Below are 14,547 nucleotides of genomic sequence, written 5' to 3'. Positions count from 1 at the left end.
CCATATATATATATATATGGAAGATGTTGATACTGTTATAGTCACAGTAACCATTTAATTTGGTGCTAAAGGTTAAATGTTAACAAAACATCATAACAAGCACAACAAAACATTGGGGATGAATAGACCATAGCTTATTGGTTCAATATCAACCTCAAGGGCTGTGTTTCTCAGACGCAGATTAAGCCTAGTCCTGGACTAAAGAGGCACTTTCAAAGGAGAATCATCATTGATCACTGCTTTTTTAAATCCAAGACTAAGGGTTAATCTGTGAGTGGGGGAAACTAGCCCTATATGTATATGTCCCAGCAATCCCATAACAGTGTCACAAGGTCAACAGTGTGGATTACCGTTCATCAAATCAGATCTACCACCAACACCTCATTTGAGGGTCTCAGAGCTGGAGTTGCAACTCCTGTCCCCGCCAAAGATTCTATCTCGGTGTAATTCAAACTAAACACAGAGCGGTAACTGCTACAGGTAGGACTGTCACTGGAAGTCATCATTGTAGGGGTGCAGAGGGGCTCCAGATTGTTGGCCACCGACTTGTACAGGGTCTCCCAGTCTGAGAGGCAGAAGGGGCCTCCGAGGAGGTCGATGTCGGGAACGGACGGGGCGGTCTCAGGGGCCACAGCCATGTTGAGTTCCAGGCTAGGGACCAGGTTGTCTAAGTCATCCTGGTCGAAGTTTAGGTCGTCCATGGGTTCTTCCTCAGCGCTGGAGCACAGCAGGATGTTGGAGTTACCCAAGATGGCCGACGCAGAGATGGAGATGTTCGAGGGAACCACAACAGTTTCCATGTCCTGAAGCGAAGGAGTGTCGGACACAGTCACTAGTGTTGCATTTCCCTCTGGGAGTTGGAGTTTGTCTTCATTCTCCAAGATGGAGAGCAGCTGGGGGGAATCCGGAGGGTCCTGGAGCATGCGGTCGATGTCTTCGTCAATGTCTTCCTCCACGTTATTGTCTTCAGCGGCGGCTAGTTTGCAGGCTGGTTGGTGGGTGGATAGGATCTGTTCCAGTCTCTCTTTCTCTTTCAGGAGGTGGGCTATCTCTGTCTGCAAGGCCTCTTTGTCCTCTTCAAGCTGATCAGTTTCCTATAAGGAGAGAACCACACATTAATCAATTACCATATTTATGAAATGCCCATTTAAAAAAGACGATACATGGTCAAGTAAGAAGTATAGAGAGCATCAATCACTTTAGGTTAAAAAAAAAAGTTTTTTTAAAAACCCATTGCAAATTAATTCTGCTAAGCATCTCCACATTACAGTTTGACATGGCAACAAGGTGTATTTACGGCTTGCAGGGTGTCTGTGAGCTCCCTCCGTCTGTTGCGACACTTGGCCGCTGCGACTTTATTCCTCTCTCTCCTGATCTTCCTCCTCTCATCCTCTTCTGATGTCGCCTGGATCAGTCACAACAAAAGAGAACACTATAAATGCATAAGGAATCTTGCCAATGCATCACTTGGACCCTTAAGGCTAATTCAATATTTGGCCAAAGGTAGCCTTAAAATAGCCTATACATTTTTTTTAATGCGGTGTCCGAAAATATACCATGGTTGCTGACTGTAGACTTTCCTTGGCTAGGCTACACATTGAGTGAGTAACAAGCTCGATACTAGACCTCTAGAACACTGTTTATGCTGCACCATTGGCACAGTCTATCCAGTCACGTGCACACACAGCACATTCGACCATTCAGGACTGCATAGTAAAAATTATTATCGAAATTGTCCATGATATAAAACACAGCTTACCTGTTTTTTCCCTCTCGCGCTGGTGGATTGTTCCGTGTTCCCTCCCGCTCTTGAAGATGACTGGGTTGCGCCATGAGCTCTTGTAGGCTTTGCGCTGCTGGGAGGGGAGGAGGGGGAGGCAGATGCTGAGATGACGGTGGTCGGTTGGACCATCCACTGCAGATCCGAGAAGGCTGAGATCGCAGTCACTGTAGGAACAAAGGCAGACTGCCGTGGACAGTCTGTTTCACCGCAGACATTCTGCAAAAACAACACAAGGAATGATGAATTGATTAAATCTTAATAGACTCCGATGACATGCGTGGTTGACCTTTCCAAAAAGGGCGTGATGTGCATCAATGATTTGGTTATAGCACAATTGATGTTGTATCTATAGCTAAGTATGTACTCATTTACAACATCAATAATTAGGGTTTGGTGTCACGCAATTTGTATTTTATGATTCAAGGGGAAACCCCTTGAGGCCAGGGTCTCATTCACAAGAGTGCCCTGATCACAGTAACACAACCGTAAAAAAACGACAGTCCATCTCATGTTGCCAATAAAAGCTAAACCAATCATTATCATCATAAATCATCGTCATGATGATCACCATCCTCATCATCTATTGGCATGACGGCATCAGTCAAGTCTTCAATGATCATTTGATAAACATGGACCGCCTATAGCGCTCCAGGAATGTCAGGAATTTGAAGGTGATCAGCCAACAGTCTGACGACGGTGGCATGTAGGCAGGCCTATATGGTACCTTCTCAATAAGGGCTTTTTCAACAAGCCATAAACATCTGGATAGGCTGTGTGTCGCAGTAACGGAGCTGACATTGGAGCCTACATATTTTCTATCACGATCGGTTCACGGTCTAGTAGGCAAATAGGCTGCAGATTCAGAATCACTCTAAATTAATATGCAATAAAAAAAAATATATATATAAATGATTGATTTTGCCACAAACTTAATGCAACACAGACACAATTAACATTTCCAAATAATTCTCCAACGCAATTCCATGCGTCTTTTTTCTATTAAGAATCCATTCGTACCTGAGACGTGCTGCTGTCTACTGATGATGCGCTCGTGAGTGAGCTTGGAGACCGCTGACTGCACGCGGGTATGTCTCCGGTAGGCGATGCTAAACTGCTGCTGCTGCTGCTGCCGGACGAGCTCGAGACATTGTAGTTTGGGCTCGAGTCTGGATACATGATGATGTGTATCAATAAAGCATAAAAACAAATCACTATTCCTCCTATATTATAGGCTATTATCGACCGCGCTGCTGTTCAATCACCTCTGTGCATCACTTTTTCTGGGTTCTTTTACGGGAATGGTAGTTGGTGCAGATAGTGGAGCGCGCCTCCTTTTATAGTGAGCTGGAATTTTATGAATGAAATCTGTGTGGAGAGAACGTACCATTCCACAAAGAGAGAAGGGTGTTGTTGGGTAGAATCAACAGGCTTGTTTTATCAATGGAGCAGCAATATTAACTATACATTTTAACTGAGAGTTGAGAGCAGTCTAACTGTTATCCAAATTAATTAGGCCCACTATTAAAATATGACCAAATGTTTACATATTAAGCACCCCTCTTCAAGAAATAGATACCTACATTGTAACCACCACCAACGTATTAATGATCTACGTCACATCAAATAGCAACCTACAGTATGCAGCATTTGCATTAGGCACGTTAAAGCCTACGTTCCTTTTGTAAAAAAGATGGCCACGTTTCAGATCATACACTGAACACATATGTACCACGCTATATATAGCCTATATCTCTAGGCTGTTCCTATGGAAAACATGTCGAATGAAATCGTCTGCCAATCGTATCATTTCATATACACCTCCGACCTTAAAATGTCCTCCAAAACACAGCGATCTTGTGTAGGACACTATCCACACAGAATCTAGTCTTCTAATATTTAATACACCTGCTATTTGTTTTAAGCATTTTAATAACACTTGTATTGTTGTCGATATCTGAATAGCAGGCGGGGTTTCTGCATCCACTCATAGCATAACCATACGTGTGTTACAGATAGACATCGGTCCATGTTTAAATAGAAAGGACATTGAAAATAGATTTCTTGAGGGTTTGCCAACTATACACACCTGCTACAGAGACGTCTCTCTGTAATTATTTGTGAGATTAAAGCTGTGATTATAATTATTACATATTGCCTAAACTTGACAAATTACTGCTCAAGCAACAGACCTGTCGCTGCAGCCAGAGAACCAATCAGAGAGGAGACCGTTAGGACCATATATGGAGTTTCCTTCACAGGCCGCCTTGAGTGTTGAGCTAAGTGGACCATTCAAACACTCCCTAGAGAAAAACTGAAATAGACAATGAAATGAATCCGTGTCAGTCATTCATTCTATTAAAGTCCTAACTTTTTTTTTTAGAATAGGCTACATGCATATTATAATGATTCAAATCTTATTCTTGCAATATTTTTCTCCAGGAGATGGAGTGTATCCTCCAATACGTCTACATCCCATAATCAAATTGTACCCTGTTCCTTATCTAGCCTACACTCTGAGGAAAACAAGGTGCTATCTAGATATCCCATAATCAAATTGTACCCTGTTCCTTATCTAGCCTACACTCTGAGGAAAACAAGGTGCTATCTAGATATCCCATAATCAAATTGTACCCTGTTCCTTATCTAGCCTACACTCTGAGGAAAACAAGGTGCTATCTAGATTCTAAACGGGTTCTTTGGCTGTCCCCATAGGATAACCCTTTGTAGAACCCTTTTTGGTTCCAGGTACAGGGTTCTACCTGGAACCAAAAAGGCTTCTACCTGGAACCAAAAAGGGTTATCCCATGGGGACAGCAGAATAACTTTTGACCAAGGCCCATAGGGTAGTAGTGTACCACTTTGTAGGGAATAGGGTGCCATTTGATCAGATGAATGGTCTTCTTCTCAACAGCTTCTTTAAGAATATCACTGGCAGCATGTTTTGCTGTTTAAGGCACTGGATCTCAGTGCAAAAGGCGTGACTACAGTCCCTTGTTTGAATCCAGGCTGAAGCACATTTGGTGCGGCAGGGTAGCCTAGTGGTTAGAGTGGAGGGGCGGCAGGGTAGCCTAGTGGTTAGAGTGGAGGGGCGGCAGGGTAGCCTAGTGGTTAGAGTGGAGGGGCGGCAGGGTAGCCTAGTGGTTAGAGTGGAGGGTGGCAGGGGTAGCCTAGTGGTTAGAGGGAGTGGTTAGAGTGGAGGGCGGCAGGGTAGCCTAGTGGTTAGAGTGGAGGGGCGGCAGGGTAGCCTAGTGGTTAGAGCGGAGGGTGGCAGGGTAGCCTAGTGGTTAGAGGGGAGGGTGGCAGGGTAGCCTAGTGGTTAGAGCGGAGGGTGGCAGGGTAGCCTAGTGGTTAGAGCGGAGGGTGGCAGGGTAGCCTAGTGGTTAGAGTGGAGGGGCGGCAGGGTAGCCTAGCGGTTAGAGTGGAGGGGCGGCAGGGTAGCCTAGAGTGGAGGGGCGGCAGGGTAGCCTAGTGGTTAGAGTGGAGGGGCGGCAGGGTAGCCTAGTGGTTAGAGTGGCGGAGGGGTAGCCTGTGGTTAGAGTGGAGGGGCAGGGTAGCCTAGTGGTTAGAGTGGAGGGTGGCAGGGTAGCCTAGTGGTTAGAGTGGAGGGTGGCAGGGTAGCCTAGTGGTTAGAGGGGAGGGTGGCAGGGTAGCCTAGTGGTTAGAGCGGAGGGTGGCAGGGTAGCCTAGTGGTTAGAGTGGAGGGTGGCAGGGTAGCCTAGTGGTTAGAGTGGAGGGTGGCAGGGTAGCCTAGTGGTTAGAGTGGAGGGTGGCAGGGTAGCCTAGTGGTTAGAGCGTTGGACTAGTAACCGGAATGTTGAAAGTTCAAATCCCATAGCTGACAAAGTACAAATCTGTCGTTCTGCCCCTGAACAGGCAGTTAACCCACTGTTCCTAGGCCGTCATTGAAAATAAGAATTTTTTCTTAACTGACTTGCCTAGTTAAATAAAGGTAAAAAATAAACATCTGGACGTGATTGGGAGTCCCATAGGGCCGTGCACAATTGGCCCAGCGTTAAAGTAGCATAGCCAGAATCTGACTGGATCAGTGGTTGCCAAACTTTGGCAACCACTGATTTCAATATACTCTTGAATGTTGTAATAGTAGAATGCACAAGGTGCAATTTAGAAATTGGGTAGTGCATCAATCCTGGAAGGGAGGCCTGAATGAAAAAGGTCTGGGAACCCCTGGACTAGATGTTCATTACAATCTCTCTCTAGACAGAACAAGGCTGCCATGGTATGAGAAATGGCTCAGAAAACATACCTCTATCCAGAATGATGAATCAAGAGAAATACTGCTAGTTTTGAATGATAGATCCTTTGTACATTTTGTTCATATCATTTGCTAGTTAGTGAGTTATCAGCCCAGTTATAGATCCTTTGTACATTTTGTTCATATCTTTTGCTAGTTAGTGAGTTATCAGCCCAGTTATATATCATTTGTACATTTCTTCATATCTTTTGCTAGTTAGTGAGTTATCAGCCCAGTTATAGATCATTTTTACATTTTGTTCATATCTTTTGCTAGTTAGTGAGTTATCAGCCCAGTTATAGATCATTTGGAGTCAGCAATGAGGGTGTGATTGTTTCCTACAAGAGCAGAAAACATCTGCATTTCTATACATCTTTTTTTTTTGTCTTAAAGGAGCAGTGTTGTATTTTGAGACGGGCTTGAATAAGCTAAGTAACCAAGGAGCAGTGTTATATTTTGAGACGGGCTTGAATAAGCTAAGTAACCAAGGAGCAGTGTTATATTTTGAGACGGGCTTGAATAAGCTAAATAACCAAGGAGCAGTGTTATATTTTGAGACGGGCTTGAATAAGCTAAGTAACCAAGGAGCAGTGTTATATTTTGAGACGGGCTTGAATAAGCTAAGTAACCAAGGAGCAGTGTTATATTTTGAGACGGGCTTGAATAAGCTAAGTAACCAAGGAGCAGTGTTATATTTTGAGACGGGCTTGAATAAGCTAAGTAACCAAGGAGCAGTGTTATATTTTGAGACGGGCTTGAATAAGCTAAGTAACCAAGGAGCAGTGTTATATTTTGAGACGGGCTTGAATAAGCTAAGTAACCAATAGGCAGAAGGTATCATAATTTGTCTGATTCTATGTAATAATGGTAAGGGGATAATGATGCATTTTATTTCGTAAAGTGGTTTCATGCATCAAACAACATAATTTTCAGTCACCTCCTTGCCTGAAGGACAAGTGCATAAACAGGTTCATGTCAAGCCCTGCTGGTTTTTTTCTCTCCAAAGTCTCATGGAATGGCACACTCATTGGCTGCTACTGTAGGCTAAACGATAGAACAGCTATTTACATGTTAAAATGTTATGGGATGCATTTTCTCCATTGTTTTTTGATGGTAGGCCACTCTGGTAGGCCTACGTTATGATCAAATAGCCACAGAATCCTACTTGGCCTCTGTCTAAAACTAACTTAAAGTGGGTACAGCCTCAGTGTTCACAGTAAAACTGTAACTTAAAGTGGATACAGCCTCAGTGTTCACAGTAAAACTGTAACTTAAAGTGGGTACAGCGTCAGTGTTCACAGTAAAACTGTAACTTAAAGCAGGTACAGCCTCAGTGTTCACAGTAAAACTGTAACTTAAAGTGGGTACAGCGTCAGTGTTCACAGTAAAACTGTAACTTAAAGCAGGTACAGCCTCAGTGTTCACAGTAAAACTGTCATTTAAAGTGGGTACAGCCTCAGTGTTCACAGTAAAACTGTAACTTAAAGTGGCTACAGCCTCAGTGTTCACAGTAAAACTGTAACTTAAAGCAGGTACAGCCTCAGTGTTCACAGTAAAACTGTAACTTAAAGCAGGTACAGCCTCAGTGTTCACAGTAAAATTGTAACTTAAAGCATGTGCAGCCTCAATGTTCACAGTAAAACTGTAACTTAAAGCAGGTACAGCCTCAGTGTTCACAGTAAAACTGTAACTTAAAGCAGGTGCAGCCTCAATGTTCACAGTAAAACTGTAACTTAAAGTGGGTACAGCCTCAGTGTCAACAGTAAATGCACATTGGAAGTTGCACAGAATATTCACAATGCTCAAGTTTGCACTCAGCAGACCTGACATTTGCTCAGTGGGAGCAGTTGTTGGGGGTTAACTGTCTTGCTCAAGGGTAGAATGGCAGATTGTTTCACCTTGCCGGCTTGGGGATTCCCACCTGAGACCTTTCGGTTACTGGCCCAATGCAGGGTAGCCTAGTGGTTAGAGTGTTGGACTAGTAACCGGAAGGTTGCAAGTTCAAAACCCCGAGGTGACAAGGTACAAATCTGTCATTGAAAATAAGAATTTGTTCTTAACTGACTTGCCTCGTTAAATAAAGGTAAAAAAAAAAAAATGCTCTTAACTGCTAGGCTACCTGCCAAAAGAGAGTATGCCTCGCGTTTACCAGCAGCCACTTCACTCGGGTCACTTCAGTGTGAATGTGAGAAATGCTTTGAAAGGAGTTCTATGTTTAGATCCAAACGCCTGTTAGGGTCTACAGATGACATCATTGGCATTTTAGGCAACAAACCAGGCAGATGAAATCGTTGAGCAGACCCTTGTTGAAAGAGAGGTCTGAATAGTGCACTGTTGAATAGAATTGAGAAGCAATTATTCAAAGGAAGGACTGATTCGATCCCGTTTACTTTTTAATTAGCATTTTATGGAAAGGCAAATTCTGATTGATTACGCTTATGGGAACGCTCACAAGGAATCCTTTTACTTTTCATTTTTTTCTATTAAAACTCCCATAAAACTATTGCCAAAATTGATATATGATGACAAAAGAAAATAAATCAAGCATTTTATATTTTGTTCGGCAAAAATGTGCTTGCTCTTGTGTATAACCATTTGGGGGAAAAAATCATTGATGGAAGACTATAGCCTAACCTTGTTTAAAACCTTCTTTGCAACTTCTACGCATGTCTTACCCGGCAATGCTGTAGCCTAAATAAACTGCATTTGACTCTAAGTTCATAAACAAACATCTGAAATCCCCTCAAAATCAAGTCCGATGTTGTGTATTTCGAGTCTGCCAATCACTCTGGCTACCTAAATAAACAGTGATCAACTAACCATGCGTTGCATTCCACCGCTCCGCTCTGAAAGACCGCTATGAAAAACCAGAGCGTCACAGACGCTAAGGGGTGGGGCGTTGCCGGGACAACGCAGAATGTTCAACAAAACAGAAACCAGGGCAACACGGCCACTGGGGAGGAGGGGGAAGGGGGAAGGGGAACCCTCTTCTAATATATAGGCTACTGGTCTATGAGAGTGATGTTTTTTAACTATATAAGAATGTTTATCAAAACTTTTGCAGAATAAACTAAGTTTGTTATGAAGCCTACACTGGGAGGTATATTTTTGGAACTATTATAACTTATTCAGGACTTGTTGAGTCAAAAAATAAACATGAATTGTTGAGTCAAAAAATAAACATGGAATTGAATCATCATATATAATATAATATAGATAATATATTAAATATGAGACGTACAGGGCCTTCAGAAAGTATTCAGACGTCTTGATATTTTCCACATTTTGTTACGTTACGTTACGCCTTAATCTAAAATGTACTAAATTGTTTTTTTCCCCCTCATCAATCTACACACAATACCTCATAATGATGAAGCAAAAACAGGTTTTTACTTATGTAAATATCACATTTAAATAAGTATTCAGACCCTTTACTCAGTACCTTGTTGAAGCACCTTTGGCAGTGATTACAGCCTGGAGTCTTCTTGGGTATGATGCTACAAGCTTGGAACACCTGTATTTGGGGAGTTTCTTCCATTCTTCTCTGCAGATCCTCTCAAGCTCTGTCAGGTTGGATGGGGAGCGTCGCTGCACAGCTATTTTCAAGTCTACCCAGAGATATTAGATCGGGTTCAAGTCCGTGCTCTGGCTGGGCCACTCAAGGACATTCAGAGACTTGTCCCGAAGCCACACCTGCATTGTCTCGGGCTGTGTGCTTAGGGTCATTGTCCTGTTGGAAGGTGAACCTTCACAGCAGTCTGAGGTTCTCAGTGCTCTGGAACAGGTTTTCATCAAGAATCTACTCTGTACCTGTTGTTCCACTTACTACCACGCCCTCCCATCACCTCACCTGGATTCCACAGGTACAAACATTACCTTGGGCCAAAGTACATGCGTAGCGTAGGGAATGTTGTTGGCTTCAGTTGCCTTGGGCCAAAGTACATGCGTAGTCTAGGAGATGTTGTTGGCTTCAGTTCAGCGGCTGTTTATTATGATTTACCCCTCTGTTTATGATCTGCACAATAGTTCCATAAAGCTTTTGTTTCTATGTTGTAAATTCGTTTATGGAATTCACATGACTGGGCAGGGATGCAGCCATGGGTGGACCTGGGAGGGCACAGGCCCACCCACAGGGGAGCTAGGCCCACCCACAGGGGAGCTAGGCCCACCCACAGGGGAGCTAGGCCCACCCACAGGGGAGTTAGGCCCACCCACAGGGGAGCTAGGCCCACCCACAGGGGAGCTAGGCCCACCCACAGGGGAGCTAGGCCCACCCACAGGGGAGCTAGGCCCACCCACAAGGGAGCTAGGCCCACCCACAGGGGAGCTAGGCCCAGCCACAGGGGAGCTAGGCCCACCCACAGGGGAGCTAGGCCCACCCACAGAGGAGCTAGGCCCAGCCAATCAGAAGTTATTCTATTCTATACGCAGGTTATTGGTCCGTTGTTTCAGTTATAAGTACTACCTTTGTGTTGAATCGGTTCACACTGGTGAGGTGCTTTAGTATCTTCTCAATGACTTAACTGAAATCGGATGTAATGTTAAACGCTACATAGTCCTTGGGGACCCTCCTTAACCGAGGACACAACATATTTATACATCATGAGGCCTACCCGTTGAGACTTCAATGTCAAGTTGTTCAATATTTTATTCCACAAATAGGACAGTTGAGTATGTCCCATATCATCAGTAATTCCATGACACTGGATCAGGAGGCTGTGTGTTAGATCCCAGTGGTGGACAGTGGTTTTACTTTATGTTTTCACCCTATCACAAACCTTAAATCTTACCTTAACCAATCAGAATGAGGGCCTAAATTGAACTCTTAACTTTGGAAATTTGATGTTTGGAGAAATGGGATGATACAGAGCATCAGGAACAACCCAAGGGTGTGAAAAATGTGATGTTTGGAGCAACTTCAAAACACACACACACACACATTCTTGTTTTTATTTCTCGCGTGTGTTTATGTTCTACCGCGTGGTCTTTTTTTGTGCTATACTGATTACTGCATTGTTGGATATAGAGCTGGCGAGAAAAGGTATTTCACTGTACTTGTGCCCGTGACACTAAAACTTGCAATTAATTCTCACTTGAAACATAGTTTATGTGTTTAATACGCGAAATTACACATTCTGTTATTAACATCTGACTCCAGTGTGATCTGTCCTTGCAATTTGTAGTCTATGACATTGCAGATTTAGATATATGATACTTTTTCACAAAGTAGTTTGGATATAGTGAACTATTCAATATTATGAAGGTGTTCCTATGGTTTGGTGTAAGGCCGTGTATATTTTTCAGAGTAGCTACCCCAACACTGGTTGTCGTTACATTATAATGTTATGTTACTGTCAGCCAATTGTAGCTGATCTCAGGATAGTTTTGGTGATTCCAAGCAGGGCACGCCCATTTAACAGGATACACCATATAAGGTAAATTACGTCGACGGGATCTCCTTTTGGAACATTCCATTTCTTGGGAATGGTAACTTCGATGTTCCAACTTTTTTTGGTTGTTGTTGATCTTATACAATAAACACACATCAAACGCACGTTAAATCACATATTTGAACTATTCTACACTATGCAACGTGTTACGAGTGTCAACATGAGTATTTAGTACGTTTTAAAACTGTTGTTATGTCGCGCTGATCATGGAGGTACGATCCATGCCTACGTCATGAGTATTTCCTCGCCAGTCGGGTGGAAAACTATAAAAACCCTGCGAGCTGTCAGAGTCGGCAGTCAAACTTTTAGCAGCTAAAAAGAGAACGCAAAGATACGAAATAGACTTCATCAACACAGGATCTCTATCAACAACAGCTAACCTGCCAAAAGGGATCACTTGACTTTGACAACTTTATCCGACGCTTTTTGGATTTTGCCGAGTTTCTTCGTGATCTCCTGAAACGATAATGTACTCCGCTTTCAACACAGATTGTGACTCCTCTTCCCGGTGCAGTACCGCTTCTCCAGCTTGCGACAACCTAGCTTACTACAACTCTCCTGCGGGATCTTACTCCACTATATGCTCTCCACAATCTCAGGTACGTTGATCGATCAATTATGGCATATTTCCTTAGTTACAATGTCATTGATAACTGTACTACTAGTCAGCGCTTGACTTGGGAAGGAGCTCACCAGAGCTGAGTATCGACACCTCAAATGTAATACTGTTTGAGTTCAACGCTCCTGTCCTTTATAGAATATTAGCTCGAAAGTATTGTGAAACTCCCGCAGATACATTTTATAAACAGTATCAGCACCTACTTCAGTTCAAGTCCAGCACTGATACTATAGTGTATTAACATTACAGTAATCCTTTTTTTTTACTGTAATTTTATTAGATAAACAATAACAGGTTAGGCTATAACAGTGCATGAAGTCTCCTTATAGTAGCCAAGCTGTTGGAGCATAATAAAGCATCAGACTCTGTTCTACTCTGCAACACTGACAACATACTCCTATAGTTAATTCATTTAGCGAGGAAACTCCAGTGAAAAGTTCTGCGTCATAGCTTACATCAGGAGGGATATTTATAGACCGTATGGGTTTTTAATAGACCGACCAACTGGCTTCATTCATATGCATGAAGGGACATGATGTGGTGCATTGCTTCAGCAGCATCACCCACCCACCCTAGTAGTCTACCCTGTCTGGATAGAAATGCTCCTGTATTGACTAAATTCTCTTCATTCTCGAACAGGACTTCACAGACCTGACTTCAGCTTCCAGTGGCTCCTTCATCCCTACTGTCACGGCCATCTCTGCCAGTCCAGACCTGCAGTGGATGGACCAGCCGCTCGTATCCTCCGTGGCCCCTTCTCACAGACTCCATCCCTACAGTGCCAGCCCCCCAACCTATACTAGCGCCATGAGGAACAAGGGCCACAGCTCTGGGCGCAGAGCCAAAATGGAAAAGGTAAATATCTTAACTGATCTTAGACCTGATCTAGAAGCATTGTATAATTATTCATTTAACGGCACTTTGGTTTTGAATATGGAGAACAGTGCATTCAAAGATGGTGGGGAATTCATTTTCTTCTATTTTTTTTTCTTCTATAGCTTTCTCCTGAGGAGGAGGAGAAGAAGAATTTCCGTAGAGAGAGGAACAAGCAGGCAGCAGCTAAATGTCGCAACAGGAGGAAGGAACTCACCGACACTCTGCAGGGTGAAACTGACGAGCTGGAGGACGAGAAGTCCGCTCTCCAGAACGACATCGCCAACCTGCTCAAAGAGAAGGAGAAGTTGGAGTTCATCCTGGCAGCCCACCAGCCCATCTGCAAGATCCCCTCTGATATGGACACTGTTTTCCCCTCCCACTCCTACGGGGTCTCCATCCAGCTGTCTCCACCCCAGCCTCAAAGCATGGTCTCCAGCTCCGTCTGCTCTGCAACTCCCCTCACCTCCATTCCGTTGACCGCCAGCTCCAACCTCTCCACCTCAGCCTCAATCTTCTCCAGCAGCCCCCTCCTGTCCACCGTCTCCAATGTCAAGATGGCCGACCTGGACACAGCCTGCCTGGAGGAGTCCCTGTCTCTCCTCGTCAAGACTGAGATGGAGACAGCCCGGTCGGTGCCCGATGTAGATCTTACCAGCTCCCTGTACACCCAGGACTGGGAGCCTCTCTACAGCACAGCCAATAATGACTTTGAGCCCCTGTGCACCCCTGTGGTCACCTGCACCCCAGCCTGCACCACGTACACATCTTCCTTCGTCTTCAGCTATCCAGAGGCGGAGGCGTTGCCTACCTGTGGCGTAGCCCAACAGCGAGGGAGCAGCAGCAGCAACGATCAATCCTGTGACTCCCTCAGCTCCCCTACACTCCTAGCCCTGTGAGCAGGAGAACCCTAGTCCCTCAGCTCCCCTACACTCCTAGCCCTGTGAGCAGGAGAACCCTAGTCCCTCAGCTCCCCTACACTCCTAGCTCCCCTACACACTCCTAGCCCTGTGAGTAGGAGAACCCTAGTCCCTCCGCTCCCCTACACTCCTAGCCCTGTGAGCAGGAGAACCCTAGTCCCTCCGCTCCCCTACACTCCTAGCCCTGTGAGCAGGAGAACCCTAGTCCCTCAGCTCCCCTACACTCCTAGCCCTGTGAGCAGGAGAACCCTAGTCCCTCAGCTCCCCTACACTCCTAGCCCTGTGAGCAGGAGAACCCTAGTCCCTCAGCTCCCCTACACTCCTAGCCCTGTGAGCAGGAGAACCCTAGTCCCTCAGCTCCCCTACACTCCTAGCCCTGTGAGCAGGAGAACCCTAGTCCCTCAGCTCCCCTACACTCCTAGCCCTGTGAGCAGGAGAACCCTAGTCCCTCAGCTCCCCTACACTCCTAGCCCTGTGAGCAGGAGAACCCTAGTCCCTCAGCTCCCCTACACTCCTAGCCCTGTGAGCAGGAGAACCCTAGTCCCTCAGCTCCCCTACACTCCTAGCCCTGTGAGCAGGAGAACCCTAGTCCCTCAGCTCCCCTACACTCCTAGCCCTGTGAGCAGGAGAACCCTAGTCCCTCAGCTCCC

At 44.8% G+C, this 14,547-nt stretch overlaps 2 protein-coding genes across 3 annotated transcripts; one reads left to right on the top strand and one right to left on the bottom strand.

The window, feature by feature from the left end:
* Window positions 1-9,821, bottom strand: LOC115116793 (protein c-Fos-like). Of its 2 annotated transcripts, none has more exons than XM_065009425.1 (4): window positions 9,478-9,821; window positions 1,760-1,999; window positions 1,298-1,405; window positions 1-1,094 (listed from the first exon to the last, which is right to left on the bottom strand). In XM_065009425.1, the coding sequence occupies exons 1-4, from the start codon at window positions 9,571-9,573 to the stop codon at window positions 357-359; spliced, it is 1,182 nt and encodes a 393-aa protein (XP_064865497.1). In that variant the 5' UTR covers window positions 9,574-9,821; the 3' UTR covers window positions 1-356. The 2 variants fall into 2 exon arrangements, with proteins under 2 accessions (XP_064865497.1, XP_029501131.1); XM_029645271.2 differs by lacking the exon at window positions 9,478-9,821 and adding an exon at window positions 2,801-4,929.
* Window positions 9,822-11,762: 1,941 nt separating this feature from the next.
* On the top strand, window positions 11,763-13,935 carry LOC115116789 (protein c-Fos). The gene is made up of 3 exons (XM_029645266.2): window positions 11,763-12,084; window positions 12,744-12,959; window positions 13,103-13,935. The coding sequence occupies exons 1-3, from the start codon at window positions 11,953-11,955 to the stop codon at window positions 13,874-13,876; spliced, it is 1,122 nt and encodes a 373-aa protein (XP_029501126.1). The 5' UTR covers window positions 11,763-11,952; the 3' UTR covers window positions 13,877-13,935.
* The last annotated feature ends 612 nt before the right edge of the window (window positions 13,936-14,547 follow it).

This window comes from Oncorhynchus nerka, linkage group LG24 (assembly GCF_034236695.1).
Source record: "Oncorhynchus nerka isolate Pitt River linkage group LG24, Oner_Uvic_2.0, whole genome shotgun sequence".
NCBI classification, from domain to species: Eukaryota; Metazoa; Chordata; class Actinopteri; order Salmoniformes; family Salmonidae; genus Oncorhynchus; species Oncorhynchus nerka.
Note: the sequence above shows the minus strand (reverse complement) of the source record. Positions and strands in the feature narration are given on the sequence as shown.